The 24,175-nt window shown below is 42.3% G+C and overlaps 2 protein-coding genes across 4 annotated transcripts in view; both read right to left on the bottom strand.

The window, feature by feature from the left end:
* The window catches only part of LOC129711242 (elongation factor 2), a 523,480-nt gene that overhangs the window by 102,385 nt on the left and 396,920 nt on the right, over positions 1–24,175 (bottom strand). The gene's annotated exons all lie outside the window — the stretch shown is intronic.
* The window catches only part of LOC129711243 (zinc finger and BTB domain-containing protein 7A-like), a 140,136-nt gene continuing 117,547 nt past the window's right edge, over positions 1,587–24,175 (bottom strand). For both annotated transcript variants that reach the window (XM_055658762.1, XM_055658761.1), the window contains exons 2-3: positions 18,878–20,020; positions 1,587–8,703 (exon numbers count right to left, since the gene is read on the bottom strand). In XM_055658762.1, coding sequence (XP_055514737.1) covers positions 8,223–8,703; positions 18,878–20,010 — 1,614 coding nt within the window. In that variant the 5' untranslated portion in view covers positions 20,011–20,020 and the 3' untranslated portion in view covers positions 1,587–8,222. The remainder of the gene's footprint in view (positions 8,704–18,877; positions 20,021–24,175) is intronic.

Raw genomic sequence — 24,175 nt, 5'->3', positions numbered from 1 at the left:
TGACAGAATTATTATTTTTTTTAAATCATATATTTTTTTAAAAGATGAGATGCAGGATTGGTAATCGGAGTAACCAAATTAATAAAATAAATATAGTTGCAGACAGTTCTTGTCGTGCAGGAGTTATTTTGATGGGCGGTTTTAGGGAGGGTGGTGGAGGAGAGGGCGATAATGGGATGCTCATCAAAATTTCTCGAGCAAATTTCAAACCTTGGATCCCACCCTATGATAGAACCTGAGAAAATACCCATCGTCTATTACAGTACAGCATGTCATTACACAATGATAACAGTAAGGCATTGCATCATTCAGCCACAGCAAGCAAACACAAGGCTTTGGGATCTACTTGACCTGGTTTTCTTTCCAGTACTTGAGCTCCAAATGACATTGGAGAAACAAAATAGAAAGGGCAGATACAGTCTCTAGAATCTAGCATGTTGAAGAGTTTAAAAATAATTTAAAAATCCCAGTTATTTAATTTCAAATTCAGAACTTTGTTGTTTTATATTTGATACTTGAACAAGAAAGGTATTTATGCAGACAACCAGGGCAGCAGGTAGCAATGCCAGAGAGGGCAACTATGACTGTAGAATGGGAATGAGATTCTTGGGGACAAAGATTTTATGCATTCATACATCACTCCTTTCTTCTATGTCTTTAGCAGAGGCGTTAATCCATTTGTAGTAATTTAACATAGGCCCATGTTAAAATAGGAAAGAAACAGGAATGTGAAACATATTCAGCATCTGATCACTAACACTGACATCACAGATCACATAAAATGCCAAAAAGTTGCTTCTTAAACAGCTTGGGATATATGTTGGATTGTGGACAGACATTCTCAAACAGACTCATACTCAGAGCCAGGGTCCACCCTTCCTCCTGCATAACTACAAAAGGTAGTGGTGCTGACAGAACTGCTGGGTCATATGTCTGTTTCCAGTCTCCAAACAGACGCTGTACCACACACTCCCTTCTCTTATACATGTCTACAAGGTATTTCAAGAGATTTAAGAAAAATTCACAGAGCTGCCAACACAAGAATCAGGTCAGCATTATCCAGCCATGCTTGTGAATTTCTTTCTAGCTTTAAATTAATTGCCTTTAAGGTAATTCTTACAGACTTCAACAGACTTCTGTTGGTTGTTTTTCTGTTCCACATAGAAGCCTTCTGAGATATTCCGTGGTCTTGCTAGGTATAAGCTATTGGGAGCCACAGAACAGTGCGGTCAGATCATGGGATTCTGTCCAAGGTTGTGTGTCCAGTTTTGTTAATCCTGCTGCATTATTTTAGGGAGGGGGGAGTGGGAAGTTGGCAGAGAGATTGGGGAATTTATGTTGGGAGGAGGGGAAGGTAAGATGCAGGAGGGTCCCCCACAGAGGAAACGCAGAAAGTCCAACATAAACGCAATATTCTGCTTTTGAAAGGATTAAATATTATGCTAATGAATATGGTAAATAACATCATTCATCAAGGTAAAAAAAAACTTTAAAATCAAAAATATATTACAGATAATTCAGAATTTCACTCATCAGAATGATTCTCACAAAATTAGCTTCAAGAACTGACAGAAACAGTTTCCACAGATTCCCAAAGCCCTGCTTTTATTCCAAAGCGCATTATTATAAATACAAGTCTCCAAACATTCCCAAGCTGCCAATTGTGTAGAGTAAAATCCTGTAATCTTCACATGCTCCCTATTTTGCTTGTGTATTTTATAATTTAAATGTTGCCTGTTGGATTTCTTTGTTGTAAAATTTATAAGGTTGTGCAGCAGTCAAATGAAAGATATGAAACTTAAAACTGGAAACAAAATAATGGGCAGGAAATTTCAAAGTGTACAATAGATGCATAACAGTTCTCAATTTCTTTGGATTTTTCAGTATAAAAAAAACTATGTATTTTGGACTATGCTGATTAATTTAGTGGTTTTATTTACAACATGATTTACCAATAGCCCAAAGTGCAATTTTTATATTATCTTTTTCCCTATACCCAGCTTCAGATTCGATGCACACAAAGTATGGAATGTTCCCTCGGTGCTTTGGCAATGTATTACGCACACCATGCCACCTTACAACTAAGCTCCTTTGCTTGGATTTTGGAATAAAGGGAAACTCATGAAACACAACAGTTAATTTTTTTTTAATCCCGTGTAGCTTCCACACTTTCTCAGATGTTAAATAACATTTAGGAAGGCTGAGAAACTTTAAACACAGGAGGTGCAGCAATGCCATCAATCCCAATAAAGATCATTTTCCAAATACATTGACTCTCCTGGTGTTGCATCCAACTGTATCTCAAAATCTCTCAGTAGTTTCTACCTCTCACATTGCTTCAGACAGGATCTTACAAAACATTATCATTCTGAGCTAATAGCTTTATTTTCTGGTCAAAAATAAAATGACGACTCATCAGTTTCTACTGCTAAATGATGAAATTGTTCCGACGATGGGTCCTGGATCTGAAACATGGTTCCATGGATGTTGTCTGACCTGCAGGATGTTTTCAGCATTTTCTATTTAGTGATTTATTTATTATGCGTTTTATTGTGACTTTAGACTGCAAACACTAAGATTTTCTAATCATTCCTAATAGCCTGTCCACTTTTCACGTGTAGTCAGTTTTGTTGCACCCCCTGCAAAATGCCCCATTTGGTTTTTTCAGATCATTCAAGCTGATTTTTCAGTGAAACTTCCAAATGATAAACTGTCAATGTGAATTAAATGTATTCATTGTAAAATATGATATCAATACACTAGACAGTATTTCTTGTGATTGCAAATTCTCATGTCACTGTATGTCAAAGAAAACATTTCAGGCTGGAGGGAGATTCTAAATGAACGTGATAAGGAATAAGATATTAATTTTAAACTGTGGTAGCATTTCCAACGTTTGATTACATTGGGATATGAAGTGGAGGGGCAAGATTCAATTCCCAGGATTGGGTAAAATGTACAACATTTTAAAAGATTAGACTATTTTCAGAATTGAAACAGAAATTAATTATATTAATTGCTATTTTGTGATCAAATCAACCTCATTCTTTCACTTGGTGTTAGGGAGTATGAAGCAACACTTGGTGCTTTTAGTGACCAACAGGGGGAGATCAACCCTATAATATTTCCAATGTATTGTGCCAATGTTAGTATAAAATACTTGGAAATAGCTTGTAATGTTTCAGTTTCTGGATTCTAACAAATCAAACATTGTTAAAGGTTATTAAATGTCAGTCGTTATCAGTGTACAATATGGTAAACCAGGATTGGGAAAAGGTTAGCTTAACAGTGTGCAAAAAAATGTTTTCGTTAATCCATCTAAAACTCATTAGAAATAATAAAAATTCCTCAACAGAAATGTTTTCTGAATTACTATTCATGTGGCGCCAGTAAATAAAACCTAGCAACTACTTACAACTGCTAAACGGGTTCATTAGTGATCTTCCAAGGAACCACAGCTGAAACTATGCCAAAACAGAGGCTTTTAATAGTTATGGAGCATGTTTACACTACAGCTTAATTTTAAAGGTGAAATATAACTCTGGAGTTGGAGCCAATCTGATTCTGGAGAGAAACATTCAAATACCCTGGAGGAGGCAATCTCCCATCTGATGCTGATCAAATATAAAGTGACATCAAACTCAGTTTTCCCAAAGCCTGGGCAAGCCTTGTTCAGCCATCTGATCAAATGAATTGGCATAGATTTAAAATGTTTAAACCGAAAGCGGCTGCATGTGCTGGTAAAGCAATCCTGACCACATTTAGCTGAAGGGGATGTATTCAGGATCATGTGATATTAGCACTGGTGGATACCACATGATCATCATTCGTCACTTCCTCCAGCACAGACTTGTGGGTTCCAGCCCCCGGGAGCCCAATTGTAATTGGCACTGCCCTGACTTGTATCCACCCATTTTTGAAATAGGGCCGTCAACTTTTCAAAACTATTCTTACGTCTCATGGGATTAACGATAAAAAGTGTGCATTTTTCATTTTCTTGAGTAATTTTATTTATTGTTATCATTGAGCATTATGATGTATCTCCACCTTTATCACATCCTTAAAATGTTCAAGGAGTCAGAGAGCAAAACTGAACATATTAGTCAAGCCTTGTTCATGTATCCTAATGTCTTAGTATCCTAACATCTCTCCAAATAATCTACAATCAAATTTTGTCTGGTTACAAAACGCATGGGTGTGCTGGGGTGGGGATAGATTACCACATGAAAGGTGCTATACAATGCAAGTTGAGACGATCTGTTTGGCCAGTTTGTGGTAGTTGGTATGAAGAAACTCTCCAAAGCATGCTTGGCCAATTTGGTGACCCTATACCCAAAGAAGCACCAAGACAGACTGAGGCAGTTGCCTGTCACAGCATCTGCTACAAGTGCGGTGCTAGCTGATCAACAGATATCTGAAAGTTCATCTCATGGTCTGCAAATCAAATGAGTTGGCTGGGGTAAATGTGATTTAATGATAGATACTTGGATGAAATAGCTCCTGCAATGTATAGGTGAATCTAATTATTTATTACATATTTAGGGAGAGGAGGAAGTAGAATCTGCAGCCACCAGAGCCGCTGCCTCAATTCGTTTTTTTCAGCTGCCCTGGTTCAAATCTGACCTTAGGTGCTGTCTGCAGGGAGTTTGCATGTTCTCCCTGTCACCACGTGGGTGTCTCCAAGGCGTTCTTGTTTCCTTGCACAGTCCAAAGATGAGGGGAGTGCTAGGTTAATTGGTTGCTGCAAGTTGTCCCTAGCGTATTGGCGACTGTTAGAATCTGGGGCTGAGAAATAGTGGGAATGTGAGGTGAATAGGATGGGACTCATGTAGGATCCGGGTATATGGTTGTTTGGTGGTCAGTGTGGATTCCACACAGTGGTTAAAGAGCCTTTTTCAGTCTGTACGATTCCATTTCTCTAAATAAATCTTTTCGTCATTACCATCACTTTTAGTTGCCAGAATTTTTTGTTTATGTTAAGTCTATGCAGTTACAGTGTTTGAAGTGAGACCCATGTTCCAACTAATGAAAGATGGTTTTGATTTGGGACTGAGATTGGCGGAGTCTTCCTCAACACACTGGAATCCATCACCACACACAGTGGAGAAGGTAAACACCCCAACTTCATTTAAGCAAAAGTGGATGCAACAGCTAGGTGTCTGGTATATGTAGATCTTCCTCAGGATACACGTCTTGTGCTTAAAGAGGAAAAGCCATTCACAACCTGGGATTCAACAGCACCAGAAACCCAATTTTTGGTTTCCTTCCGTTATCAAGAAACAAAAAGTTCAACCGACAATTTAAATGTTAGTGTATGGCTTCAGTAGGTTGAACGCACCAAGGGGATGGTTATGATAGGAGAGCATAATAAAATCAAGATCAAATAAAACAAATTGCCAGAACAGGAAGGAAAGCAGGCGGAACAGTTTATAATAATCCAGTGATTTGACATAGCTCCACAGGGATAGAGATTGGATGGATTAGGTCAAGGAAAGTAGAAAAGGAGAGGTTTAATATATTATATGTACATTTGTATTTAATTACCCCCATTTATGTGGCTATCCACTAAACTCTCTGCTCATTTAAAATCTACTAAGGCCAAGGGGCACAAGTATCTGCAAAGGATATGCCTCTCATCCTGACTTCAAGTTATAGCTACTCAGCAAGTCCAGTTTAATGGTGCATACATTTCTAGACCTCCACAAGTACAAAAGAAAGAAAAACTGATGCTGTGTTTCATGAGAATTCCAAATACAATGTTAGTCTATGATTTATATGACAATTCATCACTGCTCATTGGGATAAATGGAAGATTACAATTACATAACGGGCCTTTTAATTTGAACACCCTCAAATGTACCACATTCCTGCATAAAATATGCATCTATTTTTTTGAAAAAATTCCAAAGTAGTTTCCCTATAACTGAGAAACCATATTTTAAAACAAAAATTTAAATATAAAGAGAGCTACCAACCCCGTTCATAGCACACACCTTGTTCAAACACATTTTATACAACTCCCAAAGATAGCGTATTGGAGAGCGTCTATGCCGTGTATGAAAATGACAAAATATTCTGAACCCAACATAAAATTGAGCTTTGACTTGGTATTTTGACCTTGCTGGACTATTCACTAACCAGAAATGCATGCAGAAGGCATATTCTGCAGCTAGCTGTGCCTGCTACTGCACACTGAAATCTGTTTTAGTGCAAAAGGAAGGAATGTGGTAAAGATTGCCTGTAGTGGTGTCTAACACTCTTTTCCCTCTAAGCTCTAACACCTCCTTTTTCATACAGTGCTGAAATACACAACCTGCCCCACAAGTTCACTATCAAAAAGTAAAGGTCAATCCATTAAATAAAATCTCATTAAGTGAAATACATATTATTTACAAACCCACACTAGGACTTGGTAGCCAGAACGATACACCCAATGTTGCTTCAGTTCGCCGTATGAGACTAGATATGATTCGAAGGGAAATAGCCCTACTACAGCAGGTTTGGTGCCACAGCTAAACAATCAAAATACCAGGCAGATGAAGAGGTCATTCAGTTGATTACTCAATAGAGATTGGAAGCTTTCCTCCCATTATAAGCTCTATTATTGAAAGTTAAGGGTTTAATTACAATATAATTGTAAAAATCTTGTTCGAACTCTCCCCTTCTAAATGCCCACTTATCGTTAAAACTCAACTTTCAATAAAGGGTCAGTAAACTCTCCTAATCCAACTGTGCTAGGATGATATGAAATACTTTTGTAGGGTGTGTTTGGCTACCTTTGGCATTGTACTTGGTAGTAAATTGTTTTACGAGAATTTGAGTAGTCATTACAGAAATATGTTTCATCTTGGAGGGTCACAATCAAACTTCAACAATGGTCTTCACCTTTTCTTGGCTGGGTGCATTCTGACAAAACCAAAATTGTTTGAGGGATGTCAGTCCAGGCAAGTGTATTGTGTGGCTAACTTCAGTTAGTTGAAAGCAAAATCCATGTGAATATTAATGATGAATTGGGATTAAATATATTTTTTCATAACACATTGGGCCTTTAGGATTTCTCAGTATCTCATGATTTTAAAGAGGGAAAACCATAAAATGTACATTTTCTGCCTTAAACTTAAATAAAACCTGATTTCTTAAAGTCACTTTGCAATCTCACTATTGTTTCCTCCTTTCTCATATGGACCAAACTGATCAACACTGGGCGAGGGCTTTGTATGACCCAGCCCAAATTAAGCTCTCGGCTATAAGTGCAATGAGCTTAGAGGGTCTATATAATTATTATGTTACAAAATAGAATTAGTAGTTTTCTCACCCTTTCCCTTTCTCCATATTTGATTGATTAGGGATATCTCTTGTAAACATTTTTACAAAGGGTCCTGATCCATGTATGGTGGAACCCTCTGTATAAAAGTGCTAGGCCTTCCAAATTTATTGCTCACCTGAAAAGGTATAAGCCCTTCCCATACCATCTCACTCCCGAATCCTTTCAAATTCGCTACTGTCACACACACCATACATTCAGTAAACGCTCTTTTAAAAATGACTAAATTCTTAGATTTCAAACAGTTTGCAAAATTAGCAAAAGGTTTTTGTTTTAAAAATAAAAATGACTTGGAACCTGACTTTTGAAACAAAAAGCTACATTTTCTTTTAAAAATTCTTAAGAAACTTATTTCACCATCATTGTTCTCGTTACTGCTGTTCCTGTCCTGTGTTTGTACTGTATAGTCATACATTTGAACATTAAAAAGAGTTACTTACACCAAACTATGAATTTTTTAAAAATCATAATTTAACGTTACTTTCTAGTTGATTAATATTAGAAGTTGACCAATGCTAATACTGGGAACCTATGGCATTGTCGAGATAAGTACCTGTATTAGCCTTCGTCGCTGATACATTTATCAATTAACAGAATTTGCACTGACAGTCAGCAAGCATCTCACTTTGTACCATGGATCAATACTCAGCAGTAACCAGTGCTTGAAGAGTGTAGCATAGATCAACTCCCACTTAAGATTCTAGCAGTGATTTCCTTTGTCTAAACTGTAAAACAAGAGGTCTAGCACTGTTCTACTAAGCTATTTCTGAATTAAAGTAAAAAAAAATATCCTTCTTGCCCATTTTCGTTTAAAAAGGATGAGGAACTACTAATAGAAGAAGATTTGTGCCCCTTTACCTTGCCCGTCCCACCCATCTTCCTGTTACCATCATTTGGTTTAGCTTTCACACAATTGGCTTTTGCTTTCCGCAAATAAATCCTCATTTACATTCAGCCTCTCAGACTCTTCATTCACCAAAACCTTGGAACAATTTTCTTCAGGTTGGTTGTCAAAGTGCGGCGGGTTGCTGTTTTCTTCCAACTCCATGCTTGTGTTGGCGCCCTCTTCCAGGGTGCCCTCTCCGCAACCAGGATCGTTTGATCCTTCGGACACAAGGCCGCTGGTGTCCCTCACCCGAGGCTTGCGCCCTCGTGTGGAGGGGGTGCCATTGCAGCCATCCTTTTTAAGGTGCCTGTGCAGGTGGTCTGAGCGCACGAAGGTCTTGAAGCAGGAGTCGCACTGGTAGGGGCGGAGGCCTGTGTGGACGCGCATGTGATTCTTCAGGTCGTAGTTATGCGCAAATGCAGCCCCGCACTCAATACACAAGTAGGGCTTCTCTCCCGTGTGCTTCCTCATGTGAACTTTCAACTTGTCCTGTCTGTGTAACAAAACAGAAAGGTTAGAAAAGCAAAGAGTTTTCAACACAAACCTAAAAGAAAGTGATCAAATCTCTGGACTATCTATTTGACAAGTTTCATTTGATCCATTTACTCCTACTTTACACCATGAAGATGGGCTTCAGTCTTCCCTTTAACCCAATTCCGCAGACTCAGCATCAGAGTTGAGGCATGTTACATGAGATGATTAAATTCTGCGGCTTTTCTGAACAATAAAGTTTGTTGGGCCCGTTAAAGGACGACATCACATTAATAAAAGTTTGATAAAATACCAGAAATTCCAGATAATAATGATTTAAGAAAATTATTTTAATAGACAATAACTAATATTCAGAGTAGAAGGGCAAAGTTGAGATGGGACCACCATCTCAATGTGTGAATGGGGAGAGGTATTCTGACAACAAGTTCACACAGAACATTACAGTGGTGCAGCTGATAGAGCTAGTGCCTCACAGCACCAAAGATCCAGGTTCAAACCAGACCTTGGGTGCTGTTGTGCCGATTTTGCACATTTTACCTATGACACATGCGATTCCTCCCACATCCCAAAGATGTACGGGATTGTAGGTTAATTAGCCTCTGTAAAATTGCCCCTAATGTGTAAGGTAGAACTAGCGTCAATGGGTGATCGATGGTTGGCTTGGACTTAGTGGGCCGAACAGCCTATTTCCATGCTCTATCTCTAAAAACTAAATTACTGAAACTACAATTGACTGCTTGTGCAAAGCCTCCAACAGCACAGTAAGCAAGATCTCTGCCCATATTTCTTCCACTTGACCTGAATATTCTTGATCTCAGGCTTTTAAGTTTTATCTGGCCCTTTAAAAATGTTTGCCAGTTTGAGAATTACTGGAGCTGCTGCCTCACAGCTCCAGTGACCAGTGTTCAATCCTGACTCGGGTCCACTCTGTATGGAGTCAGCCCAATTTCCCGGCTTTCCTCCCACATCCCAATAAACATGTGGGTTGGTTAGATTAATTAGTCACTTTCATTTCCTTGCAGTGTGCAGATGGCTAATAGAATTTGAGGGAAGGGAGGCATTAATGGGAATGTGCGGAGAATAAAACAGGTTGGGGTAGAATTTGTGGAAAAGTGGGTGTTTAATGGTTGGTGGAGACTATGTGGGCTGAAGATTTTTTTAAGCAACGTAAAGTCTCCTGGAGAAATGCAGCATGCAGTCAGCTACCAGTTCACAGGCAACACACTGGCAGATCAGCACAGTTAAGTCAGGAACTCTCTTCACATGTAAATGAAAACTCAAGCTGTCAGGATAAATAGAAGCTGCAGATCCAAATGAATTTCTGGAGACGCCTGTGGGTAGAGATAATTAATCTAAGCCATTTGTACATAGCCCATTCTCAGTAACATTTTACAGTTGACTGTAGTCCAATGACTTCTGCAAACACGGTTGAACAATACAATGGCTTGTTCCTCGTCTCCACCCACTCTACCCTCTAATAGGCACGTTTTCTCAACACATGGGAGTAAACATTGTGTTATGTTACCAAACCGGTCACACATTCCTGCCTAAGATCCTTACTCCCACATTGTCTTGACTCAAAAGTTCAGCTGTTGGTGTGACAACATTAGAAATATTCTTTAGATCATTTCTTTCATTTTGCTGGATTTCTGGTTCTGGGCATCATGTTGAATAAACAATTGAGTCTCCAGAAGGGGGAGGAGTTGTACAGTTTGTCTTCAATAAAGCTCCAGAAAAAAAAACTATTTAATTCATTAAATTTTATTGCTCAACTTGTTTGGTGAAATCGGTGCCCACGAAAATGTTCTAATTTACCAGTAAATGGCGGTTCGGTGGTGCAGCTGGTAGAGCTGCCGACTCACAGTGCCAGAGACCTGTGTCCGATCCTGATCTTGGGTGCTGTCTATGTGGAGTTTGCACTTTCTTCCTGTGATACGTGGGTTTCCCCTGAGTGCTCCAGTTTCCTCCTATAGAATTAATGATCGAAGGTCGGCATGGACTCGGTGGGCAAAGGGCCTGTTTCCATGCTCTCTCTCTATGTACAACACTGCTAAATCTCAGATAGACCCAAAAAGCTGGAGTAACTCAGCGGGGACAGTCAGCATCTCTGGAGACAAGGAATGGGTGACGTTACTGCTTACTCTTGGCTACGTGTCTTACGATAAGATACAACTTTATTCATCCCAGGAGGGAAATTGATCTGCCAACAGTCATAAAAACACAAAATACATAAAGATGAAATTAAAGTGACGAGTGGAAAGGATTGGGATGTGCAAAGATTGGGGTCAGGGGGAGGGGAGTCAGTCTCAGTCTACCCCACGACAGAAGGGGGAGGAGTTGTCCAGTTTGTCTTCAATGGGACATTTAGGGAAAAAATTATCTTGTGAAGTACCAGTTCTCTTCAAACCATACTCGAATTCCCTCCAGTATGAGCAGTAGAATGCAACATAATCCCTTGATCAGTGTAGGACAACACACCATAAAACCAACTGCTCCAAATCCATCTCCACTCCGACTGCTGGTTATAAACACTAACGGGAATCAGCAACTTCTCTGGGGTTGTGCGAGACAGTTTTCTGATTGTTGCCACTTTCATTAGACCTCACGCAGCTTATGTTTACCACAACAAATCTGACAAGAAGCACGCCAATAAGAGCAAATCTATTCATCAGATGAAGACCACACTATACAAAATAATACAAGCATGAGAAAACATGACTTATTCCACTCATTCCATAATAATCTGAATACCGTTATTGCCTGCATATTACAGCTAAAAATCTTGAATTGAACTGAATGGGACCGTCACTCAGAGTAGAGATTGATCAATGGAGATAGCAATGCTCTCTATCCCCCCCCTCCTCCCAGGTATGTTAAAGATCATGTAATTTTCATTCAAAGATATATAGTTTAGGCATGATTGTAAGAATTCTAAGATATTCCGATAATATGACACATGCTTCACTGATTTATGAAAATAAGATGAGGTTTAGAGAAAGAGCGGAAACAGGCCCTTCGACCCACCGAGTCCGCACCGACCAGCAATCTCCACACACTGACGCTATCCTAGGGACAATTTATTATTATACCAAGCCAATTAATCTACAAATTTGTACATCTTTGCAGTGTGGGTGGGAACCGGAGGTCCCGGAGAAAACCAATGCAGGTCACAGGAAGAATGTACAAACTCCGTACAGACATGCAACTATCACCCGTGGTCAGGATCTAATTCGGGTCTCTGGTGCTGTAAGGCAGCAGCTTTACTGGCATGCCTCCGTGCCAGTTAAAAGTTTATTTTCGGTAGAATGCTAACACTAGTAATGATATTCTCATTCAGTTCTGCTCCCAATTAATGCATTGAATGAGCAATTCCCCAGAAAGTCTTGACTGTGAATCCTCCATTGCGACCATTATCAATGTGATTCAATGATTCAAGAAAATGCTGGAAACACTCAGCAAGTCAGTCAGCAATTGTGGAGAGAGAAATAGAGTTAACATTCAGGTTGAAGACCCTTTGTCAAAACTGACATTTTGTTCCTCTCTCTCCAGAAGCATCCCAACCCACTGAGAATTTCCAGCATTTTCTTCAGGTTTCTAGCATTGCAGCATTTTGATTTTCAATAGTACACAATATTTGGATGAATGAGAAGGTCCGTCCGGTCCACAACATTGGCAATAATTGTCCTTCCACAACGGAAGCTTCTTAAACAACATGGACACAGTACAGGTCACATAATGGTGAATCACAAAACAAGTCACCCGCTAACCCATTCGTAGTCTAGAGAGCCAAGGTCAGACATTAGGCAAGGGAATGACAGAAAGGTCCCAATACAGGATGGAGTTAAGATTGAAAGAACAATGTTAGTGGAGTCGTTTTCTGCAGACATTTCAATAATTCTGGGATGACTGAAAAGGCAACAAATTCTGAAGACCTCATCCATTTTCACTTTAAGCAAAGAGGAGAAATCAATTCATGTTGTCCGATGGGAAACGACTCAACAGGTATTTCACTTTTGGTCTTGGACTAATCTGTTGCAGAAAGCACACTCAACATGGCATCCACATGAACCATAAGAGATAAGGTCAAAATGGCGTGATAAATCCAGGAAATAGGCAGGCAACATAACATGAACATGCACAGAACATCATATTCAACGTAACAAATAAAGGAGGGGTCTTAAAAAGTGGCCCAAAGAAGTAAATTATGCGTACTTGAAGCAAAAGACAAGGCTGATTCCATTGTAAATATTCTCAGCCAAAGATCCGAGTTGCTGCTTTATTTCAGCTTCCCCCTGAAGTACCCATCATCATAGTTTGAGAGATCATTTTTAATCCACAGCCGTTAATATCAGTTCTGATCTGAAAGTGGAAACTTGCCAACAAAAAGCAAACAAACAGAGTGCTGGGGTAACTCAACAGATCAGGCAGCATCTCTGGAGAATGTGGATTGGCGACATTTCAGACTGAAATCCAAGGAGGGCAGAGGTATCTGCTGATCGAAAGACAACGGATTTTGTGCCAGGTTTAAGGACTGGATCTTCAAAAAATATATTCCTCAGTTAACCAAAAGCTGTGCTGCCTTCACTTGTAAGTGTCTTCTGAGGTATAGACAATGATCCTCGTCTTCCACGATCTGGCCACGAACATTTGCAGTCGGAGGGTAGGATGTAGGATGTTAGCGGGGCTGGAGGGCTTGAGTTATGAGGAGAGACTGGTTAGGCCAGGAGTATTTTCTTTGAAGCTAAGGAAGCTGAGTGATGACCTTATAGAGGTGTACAAAATCATGAGCAGCTTAGATAAGATGAATAGTCAGAGGCTTTTCCCCATGCTTTGTCCTGCCCCATCTCTCTTCCAGGTTTCTTTACCCGTCCCCCACCTCTCCCACTCAACCACAATCATTTTTAAGAAGGGTCCAACCTGAAACATCACACCCACATTCACCAGAGATATTGCCTGATCTGATGAGTTACTCTAGCACTTTGTGTCTTTTTTTGTAAACCAGCATCTGCAGTTAAATGTCTTTCATTTTCTTTTAATCCACTAGTTACTAAAGGTGTAGTAATGACAGTCAGTGGAGTGATATGTTTCCCCTGTGAAATGTGGGGGATGAGAGAGGGCCAAGTGTTGCTGATGACTACATTTGTAGGAAATGTGTCGAGCTCCAGCTCCTCTTGACCACATGGATCTGTCCTCCTGAAGAGCATAAGGTGGATAGGTCTTACCCAGGGCTAGATGAGATCAGGGACGGGTACATGCCCATATGATGTTGAGTGACGTCTAAAGGAGGTCCCCAGGGCTAATGGAATCCCATGATTGAGGACGCAAGGGGGATTGCTTGGTTGGGGGGGGGGGGGGGGGGGGGGTGACCAAGATCCCACAGGCAAGGTCCAAAAAGATTGGAGAAAGCCAATTCTGTTCTTTTGTTTAAGAGGGGTTCATGGAAGGCCGGTCCAGATGATTACGCCTATGGCGGGTTGATGTTGGATTTAAGATTGACTTGGTCATAGAAAACAGAGGGTAGCTGTGGAGGGGCATTTCTCTGATTAGAGGTCTGTGACTTATTCCTCAAGGATCGGTGCTGGGACCTGTGTTATAAATGATCTGGATAATAATGTGAAATAAACAAAGTGCCAGATGAACTCAGCAGGTCAGGCAGCACGTGTGAAAGGAAGGAATGGATCAGGATCCTTCTTCCTTCCCTCCACAGATGCTGCCTGACCCACAGAGTTCCTCCAGTACTTTGTTCGGGATTTAAGGCACTGGTGGCCATGGGGATAGTGGATGTACTATCAACGGTGGAACAGGCCGAGGATGATGGCTGACTTTGGTGGAGCGTCACAACGACTGGGAAGGCGGATGAGGTCTGCAGCAGAAACGGGTCCCCGGTCATCTAGGACTCCATGCCACTGGAATCTGAAGCAGATCTGTCAAGGACCGTGTGGTGGCTGTCTGTGCACCAGTCTCCCCACGTTAAACAAAGTCACGCACAGGCATCCTCCATGAGAGGACAGTCATACTCGTTTCAAGTGATGATGATGAGTGGATGAATCCTTTCAAAATTCCATAGATCCCATAAGATTAGAAGGGCAGCAAATGTAACTATTATTTAAGAAAGGAGAGCAGAAACAGGGAACTATGGATCAGTTAGCCTGACATCAGTTGCAGGAAGATGCCGTAATCCATTAGGTAACAAGATACTTGGGAAAGATTAGTGTAGTGCAAATTAATGAAAGGGATACCATCTTTGACAAATCTGGTAGAGTTTTGTGAGGTTGTATCTAGTGGGGCAGATAAGAGCTAATAATTTATATTGCGTTTGTGGATTTGTATAAGGCCTTTGAAATGGTGCCGTGAGAGATTATAGACAATATCCAGGATAATTCTCAACAACAGTGCTCTGCAGTGATGTGTTCTCAGTCCCTTACTATGCTTCCTATGCACTGATGACCAATCAGCCAAATTCTGTTCCGCTCTGCTTCTGACTCCGCTCTTAAAGATAGCAGAGTCAGGGGATATGGGGAGGAGGCAGGAACGGGGTACTGATTGGGGATGATCAGCCATGATCACATTGAATGGCGGTGCTGGCTCGAAGGGCCGAATGGCCTACTCCTGAACCCATTATCTATTGTCTATAACTCCTACATATTCACAGATAACACCACAGTCGTGGTCCAGATCTTGAACAATGAGAGGACTGATACAGGAAGGTATTAGAGAACTTAGTAACATGGTGTCAACACATCAATGACTCCCTCAAGGTCAGCAAGATGAAGGTGCAAGTTAATTGGCCCTAATCACCAGTGATGAAATAGAGCTGGTTTGGAACTTCAGGGTCCTAGGCCTAAATATCACCAACAACTTGTCCACACACATTGAATCTACCACGATGATATCAAACCACTGCCTCTACTTCCTCAGAAGGCTTTGGAAGTTCGGCATGTAGAGTCATAGAGTGATAGTGTGGAAACAGGCCCTTCATCCCACTTGCCCACACTGGCCAACATGTCCCAGCTGTACTAATCCCACCTGTCTGCGCCTGGTCCATATACCTGTCCAACTGCTTCTTAAACAATGGGATTAGTCCCAGACTCAACTACCTCTTATGGCAGCTTGTTCCATACACCCACAATTCTGTGTGAAAAAGTGACCCCTCGGATTCCGACTAAATCTTTTCCCCCTCACCTTGAACCCTATGTCTTCAATTTCCCTGCTCTGGGCAAGAGATTCTGTGCGTCTACCCGATCTATTCCTCACATGATTTTGTACACCTCTCTAAGATCACCCCTCATCCTCCAAGTAATAGAGACCCAGCCTACTCAACCACTCCCTATAGCGCGCACCATTTAGTCCTGGCAACATCCTCGTAAACCTTTTCTGAACCTTTTCAAGCTTGACAATATCTTCCCTATAACATGGTTCCCAGAACTGAACACAATATTCTAAATGCGGTCTCACCATTGTCTTATACAACTGCAACATGACCTCCCAACGTCTATACTCAATACTCTGACTGATGGCCAAGGTGCCAAAAGCCTTTTTGACCACCTTATCTACCTGCAATGACCTTCAAGGAACCATGCACCTGTACTCCTAGATCCCTCTGCTCTACAACACTCCCCAGAGGCCTGCCATTTATTGTGCAGGTCCTGCCCTTGTTAGACGTCCCAAAATGCAACACCTCACCAATTAAATTTCATCAACCATTCCTCAGCCCACCTGGCCAATCAATCCAGATTCTGCTGCAATCTTTCGCAACCATCTTCACTATCTGCAAAACCACTCACTTTTGTATCATCAGCAAACTTGCTAATCTTGCCCTGTATGTTCTCATCCCAATCATTGATGTAGATAAGATGACAAACTAACGGGCCCAGTACCGAACCCTGAGGCACACCCCTAGTCACAGGCTTCCAATCCAAGAAGCAACCTTCCACCATCACCCTCTGCTTCCTTCCATGGAACCAATTTGCTATCCATTCAGCTATCTCTCCTTGGATCCCATGCGATCTAACCTTCCAGAGCAACCTACCATGCAGAACCTTGTCAAATGCCTTACTGAAATCCATGTACACAACATTTACAGCTCTGCCCTCATCGATTTTTATGGTCACATCTTCAAAAAAATCAATCAAATTTATGAGATTCGACCTCCCATGTACAAAACCATGCTGACTATCCCTAATCAGCCGTTGTCCATCCAAATGTCTGTATAACCTATCCCTCAGAACACTCTCTAATAACTTTCCGACTACAGATGTTTCCAATAACTTGCCAACATCTACAGATGTCTCATAGAAAGCATCACAGCCTGGCTTGGCAACATTTCTGCCCAAGACTGTAAGAAATAGCAGATTGTTATGGATGTGACCCAGTCCATCACATAAACCAGCCTCCCAACCATCCAGTCCATGTACCCTTCAAGCTGCCTTGGGGAAAGCCAGCATAATCAAGGACCATATTCACCACGGTCATTCCCTCGTCCCATATCTCTCGTTGGGCAGAAGATACAAATGCTTGAAAGCACGTTCTAACAGATGGAAGGTTCTCCCCTAACCTAGTGTGTAGTCCCGATCATCTAACCCATCTCTGTGTGGACCTCGGACATTTTCTCTGTAACTTTAACACAAACTGCTTTAACACTATGTTCTGCACTCTGGGTTTTTTTCTGTGTTAGTCATGTTGTACATGTTTGTACTCATGCATAGTATCATTTGTTTTGGCTGGATAACATGTAAACACATTTTTTAAAAGTATATACGTGAGAATAATAAATCAATTTCATTGCACAAAATTAAAGCATATACGTATTTGTGGGTATAGACTGCTGATTGATTATTTCTACAGGAAATCGAGTGTGTAACTGGATCATTTTCGAATTGGGAGGCTGTGACTAGTTGGGTGCGAATGTTCATAAGCTATATGATGCGATCAAGTGTAATATATCCAAGTTTGCTAAGAGCATGAAATGGGATGGAATGTCAGTCATGAGCAGCTTTGGGTTTAGGGGGAGGTGGGGGATATTGACCGATTAAGTAAATGGGCAAGAATATGACAGAAGGAATACAGTGTGGAAATCTGAGAGATCATTAAGGGTGAAAAGTTTAGTTTAGTTTAAAGACACAGCATGGAAACAGCGCCCCGACCAGCAATGACCCATTCACTAGTTCTATCCTACACACGAGGGACAGTTTACAGTAGCCAGTTAACCTGCATCTTTGGGATGTGGGAGGAAAGAAAGAAAGAGCACCCGGAGAAAACCCATGCGGTCACAGGGAGAACGTACAAACTACGTACACAAAGCACCCATAGTGAGGATTAAACCTGGGTCTCCAGAACTGTAAAATAGCAACTCTACCGCTGTGCCAGCGTGTCGCTCCAAAGACTTGCAATAGAAGGAATGCAGTAGTTGTCCAGATTAATTGATTATTTCCTGGGATAACAGGATTGTCGTATGGGAAAAGGATTAAGCAAACTGGACCTACAGCGTCATATACCATGGACAACATGTTCTTCAATCCAACTCATCCAGGCCAATCAAGCTAGTCCCATTTGTCCACACCTTCCCCCTTCTCTTCTGAGTTTAGATGAATGAGAGGTGATCTCATTGAAACAATCAAACTTCCTGTTGGACTCAACAGGATAGATATGAAGTTGACGTTTCTTCTGGCTGGAATGTAGAAAGCAAACTTTTAATGCATAATTGGAAAATAAGGGATTGATCATCCAGGATGTAGTTGAGAAGTTTCTTCACGAGAGTGTGGTGAATCTTTGAAATGTACTATGCAGGAGTGCTATGGATGGTCTGTCACTGAGCATATTCAAAACTAAGATCAAGCCACATTTAGGCATTAAGGGATTCAAAGGATATAGTGTCAATGCGGGATATTGGCGCTGAGGTAAAAGATCTTATTGAATAGCACAGCGGGCCTAAGGGGCCAAATGACCCCCCTCCTGCTTCTGTTTTTAATGCTCTTACTAAGCTGACCCAGTGATCAGCTTCCCATTGAAGTAGTGAAGTGTGTAACCTCAGCCAGTTAGTCTGGGAAATTGTCTCGATGTTTAGATTAATGAGAGATTAAAAGTGGCAAGGTTCCTGCTTTCAATTATCATAAACCACACGAGGAGATGAAGGGAAAAAAAACACCAAGTTTAAGAACAAATTCTTAAAGCAATACCTTGTGAAGCGGACACTGCATATGTTACACTCGTATGGTTTTTCTCCTGTGTGAGTCCTGATGTGACGTGGCAGTTTCCCAGCTCCCTGAATCACCTTCTCACAGATCGGACACTTCTGGAATGCCTTTGCTCTCACTTTCTTCTCGCCTTTTTTAGACCAGGAGGAGTAGCCTTCAACCGCGAGGGAATAATTCAAGTATGATTCAAGTTCATTCTCATCTTTTGGCAAGTTCTTGGTGTCGTATGTTTCATCAACCGAGTTTATGATCTGCTCGAGGATGGCTCTGGAGGAAAGGGCCTCGTCGTCTTCGTTGATGAGCTCCGGTTTTACCTCTTCAGCAGGCGTGAAGTTTGGATGCATAGCTGGGTGATCCAGAAGCCCTTCTTCCTCCGGAACATGGAACTCACCATAGTCTCCATTCTGTGAGGGGGAAAATGAAGGGCCGGTGACATCCTCTCTCTTGAGCCACGCCACCGGTTTGTCCACCATTTCCGTTGGCTGCTCATTTTCCGTCATTTCATCGTAGGCTCCTTCAGGCTTATGCCCCAGCTCCTCACTAACTCCGTTTTTAAAGTGCACTCTTGGAAAGTCTTTCAGTTCTAGACCTGCCCATTGGCCGTCAACATGTCCATTTGCTGGACTGCTTTGGAAGTACTCTAGATATTCTTTTGCTCGAAGGAGGTTTTGCTGATCAATTTGATCTACGTAATCTGCCATCTCCTTGCTGGTCAGGGCATTCGATACAAGGAGATCATGGCAGACGTTGCTCACACATTGGATCTCCAGTAGTCTTGCTGCATTTAAAATCTCATTTACATTCGAAGTGCTTATAGTCAGGGTTGCCGTGTACGCAAATTCCAAGAGTGCGGAAAGCGCTTCTGCCGAGACAAAGTCTATTTCGTAAATATTCTGTTGGTCCACAATAGCTCCCAGTGTGAAAAGCTTCTTGAAGTACTGACTGCAGGCCGCAAGGACCGATCGATGGGTCCGAAATTCCTGACCGTCCACAATGATGATAACGTCACAGAGATAACCATAGTTCCTCTGCTCATTAAGACAACTGAGAATCTCACTGCTGTGATCAGGGAATGGGATACCTATAGGGCCATCTACTCCATTGGCCATTTTCATGGACAAAAGTCTGGAAGAGAGAGAAATTAGAAAAAAAATTAGCAGCAGAATTGTGATCATATGCAATGTTACAAACATTAATAAAGTATTAATATCTATATGACATGCAATCATACAGTGCTTTTAACATAAAATGTCAACATGCTTAACAGATAATGAATTAATTGTGGAGTGAACACATGGTTGTGAAGAACTCGGCTCCTCTGCACAGAAGTTGGTCACACAAACAGCACTGTGATAAAAAACAAATAATGTTCCTTTTCCCAAATTATGTTGGCCTGGTAACCAGGAAGAACTTCCCTACTCTTGTAACTTTTGGGATCTTTTACATCATCTGGGAAAGCAGGTTAATATTTCCAGATCAAAGATGGCAACCTGAACATTTCTAAATTAAGCACATGGCCTCTTCCATGGCCAGAGTGAGGACCACCGTAAATTGGAGGAGCACCACCTCATATTTCGCTTGGGCAGTTTGCACCCCAGCGGTATGAACATTGACTTCTCTAATTTCAGGTAGTCCTTACTTTCTCCTCGCCTTCTCAGCTCTCCCTCAGTCCACTGGCTCCTCCTCTTCCTGTCTTCTTCCCGCCCCTCCCACCCTCACATCAGTCTGAAGAAGGGTTTCGGCCCGAAACGTTGCCTATTTCCTTCGCTCCATCGATGCTGCCTCACCCGCTGAGTTTCTCCAGCATTTTTGTCTACCTTCTCAATCAAGTGCTCTATTGCTATGAACCGAGCCTTGTCTAAAACCTAGATAGCAGACCTTTGGCATGCTACAGTGCTGCACCTGTTCCAAAGAGCCCAACTTCATAGAAATAATACCAGATAAAGCAGAAGGCTGAGATAGATAACATAATTCTGGGAATTGTTGAGGTGCCTCTCGAGAGCTGTTATTGCAAATAACTACCACCAGGATTGCTCCTTCAAATTCTTCAGAACCTGTGAGCTTCAAATGACACTGACATGTTGTTCAAGAAGGAACTGCAGATGCTGGAAGATCGAAGGTACACAAAATTGCTGGAGAAACTCAGCGGGTGCAGCAGCATCTATGGAGCGAAGGAAATAGGCGAAGTTTCAGGCCAAAACCCTTCTTCAGACTGATGGGGGGTGGGGGGGGGGGGGAGAAGGAAGGAAAAAGGGAGGAGGAGGGGCCCGAGGGCGGGGGGATGGGAGGAGACAGCTCGAGGGTTAAGGAAGGGGAGGAGACAGCAAGGGCTAGCAAAATTGGGAGAATTCAACGTTAATGCCATCAGGATGCAAGCTGCCCAGGCGGAATACGATGTGCTGTTCCTCCAATTTCCGGTGTTGCTCACTCTGGCAATGGAGGAGACCCAGGACAGAGAGGTCGGATTGGGAATGGGAGGGAGAGTTGGTGCTGAGCCACCGGGAGTTCAGGTAGGTTATTGCGGACTGAGCGGAGGTGTTCGGCGAAACGATCGCCCAACCTACGCTTAGTCTCCCCGATGTAGATCAGCTGACATCTAGAGCAGCGGATGCAGTAGATGAGGTTGGAGGAGATACAGGTGAACCTTTGTCGCACCTGGAACGACTGCTTGGGTCCTTGAATGGAGTCGAGGGGGGAGGTGAAGGGACAGGTGTTGCATTTCTTGCGGTTGCAACGGAAAGTGCCTGGGGAGGAGGTGGTACGGGAGGGAAGGGAAGAATTGACAAGGGAGTTGTGGAGGGAGCGGTCTTTGCGGAAGGCAGACATGGTGGGAGATGGGAAGATGTGGCGAGTGGTGGGGTCACGTTGGAGGTGGCGGAAATGGCGGAGGATTATGTGTTGTATTTGCCGGCTGGTGGGGTGAAAGGTGAGGACCAGGGGGACTCTGCCCTTGTTGCGAGAGCGGGGATGGGGAGAGAGAGCAGTGTTGCGTGGTATGGATGAGACCCTGGTGCGAGCCTCATCTATGGTGGCGGAGGGGAATCCCCGTTCCCTGAAGAACGAGGACATTTCCGATGCCCTGGTATGGAATGTCTCATCCTGGGAACAGATGCGGCGTAGGCGGAGGAATTGGGAGTAGGGGATGGAGTCTTTACAGGGGGCAGGGTGGGAAGACGTGTAGTCCAGATAGCCATGTGAGTCAGTTGGTTTGTAGTGTATGTCGGTCAGAAGTCTGTCCCCTGCGATGGAGATGGTGAGGTCAAGGAATGGTAGGGAAGTGTCGGAAATGGTCCAGGTGTATTGGAGTGCCGGATGGAAGTTGGTGGTGACGTGGATGAAGTCAGTCAGTTGTGTGTAGGTGCAGGAGGTGGCTCCAAAGCAGTCGTCAACACTGACATGTTGATATGTGTCACAAAACACAGTACTGAAGAATAAAAAGCTTTAGAGCAGATACCAGCACTAAGGAGTTGCAATCTCTGAATCCAGTTAACATGCACACCTTAAAGAAGCAAGAGATTAGAGGAATCTGGAACCATAGCCCACCTGAAACACTCTGGAGCCTTGCAGCTGATGCCAATGGTGCATTTGATTTCAATCCTGCCGCATGCCTCCTCACCCCACCCCTCAAACCTGCCAGTCGGTGAAGGCAGTTACCTGGCTAGATTGTGATGGTTATGATTCCTGTATTAGAAAATAATCGTCCTTCCACTGGGGACGACCAGTCATATGGTTTATCTGCCTGCTGAGACAAGACACAGTGAGAGGCTATTCAGCCCATCGTGTCTGTGTTGATCAAGGCAGAGCTGTGCAATCTACTCTCACAACTTGGTCTGTAGCCCTGTATGGGTCTTTAATTAAACATCCAAGTCCTTTTTAAGGTGGTGAGGGTTTGTATTCCTACCACTTTCTGCATGAAAACAATCTTCCCTCTAATTTTTCCACAAATTATTTTCACTCTGTGTCCCTGGTTTTTGACTCTTCTCCAGGAAACAGCGTGTTCCTCGTTACTCTCTCTCTAAGCGCTCTTCATTTTATATACCTCAGTTAATTTTTTTCCAGCTTCCACCATTCTAACGGAAACCAACTAGCCGGCAATCTACCCTCACTGCCACAATTTTGCAATGATGGCAACATTCAAGCAGATCTCTGCTCTCCTCTTCCACCATAATCACCTCCCATGTGCAATCTGGTGACTAAAGCTGTGCAGTAGTGGGCAGTTTGAAAATTCTGCTAAACATTTCATTTTGTGACCTTAAAATGGACCAATGATTATACAAATCTTCTTTTGTTGTTCTTTAGCGCACAATATACTGCATTTAACAGCCTCAACGAGCTGTTTATGTATCCACAATAGTGCAGAGGGTCTTCAGAAAGTTGCTCCACAGAGTCACCTCATGGTCAAATCCTACTACTACATCATGGTAGTTGATAGAGCAACAACAATGAGTAAAGACACACAGTGCTGGTCTCAGAGCCTCAGCGGATCAGGCAGCATCTCAGGAGGACACGAATGGGAGACATATTGTGACAGAACCCCTCACTCGCAACAATAAGTGGTCAGTTATGGTGCAGCCATTTGGTAAACCTGAACAAGTACAATCATAGAGAGATATAGCAAAGGAGAAGCTTATTCCGTCCAATGGGCCCACATCAGCAATCTATCCCCATTACAATGCAATTTGCCCTTCCAATATTTATTCAATTCTCTTTCAATGATTCTATTGAATCGAATTCTATCACCATTTCAAACAATGCATTCACAATAACCCATTGTTCTAAGAACAAAATAACAAATTGCTGGAGGAATTTAATGGGCCAGGCAGCATCCGTGGAGGATTGGCCTTCTGAAGAAGGGTCGCAACCCAACATGCAGATGTAGAAACAAGGACCTGCAGACAACAGTTTGTTGAAGATTCCAGCTTCTGCTGTCTCGTGTGTCTTCACTGTATGAAGACATTTCTTCACATTATATCTGGAAATTTGCTAATCACATGAAATTGCCCAAAAGCTAGAAATCTGCTGGGAATATGAAATGAAACATAAAATGCTGGACCTATTCCCCAGGGGCCATGCAGCCTCGGCAATGAGAGAAACAGAGCTATGTTTAAGGTCAATGACCTTTCATCAGAGCCGGGAAGACCTAAGGATAATACAAGTTTTGATATGAAGACGCAAGGGGAGGGGAAGAGGGAGCACAAAAGAAGGTCTGTGATAGCATGGAAAACAGGGAGAGATTAAATATCAATAGGACGATTGTGCAGAGAGAAGGAGGGTGATAAA

Source organism: Leucoraja erinacea, chromosome 29 (genome assembly GCF_028641065.1).
Source record: "Leucoraja erinacea ecotype New England chromosome 29, Leri_hhj_1, whole genome shotgun sequence".
In the NCBI taxonomy this organism is placed as follows: domain Eukaryota; kingdom Metazoa; phylum Chordata; class Chondrichthyes; order Rajiformes; family Rajidae; genus Leucoraja; species Leucoraja erinaceus.
Note: the sequence above shows the minus strand (reverse complement) of the source record. Positions and strands in the feature narration are given on the sequence as shown.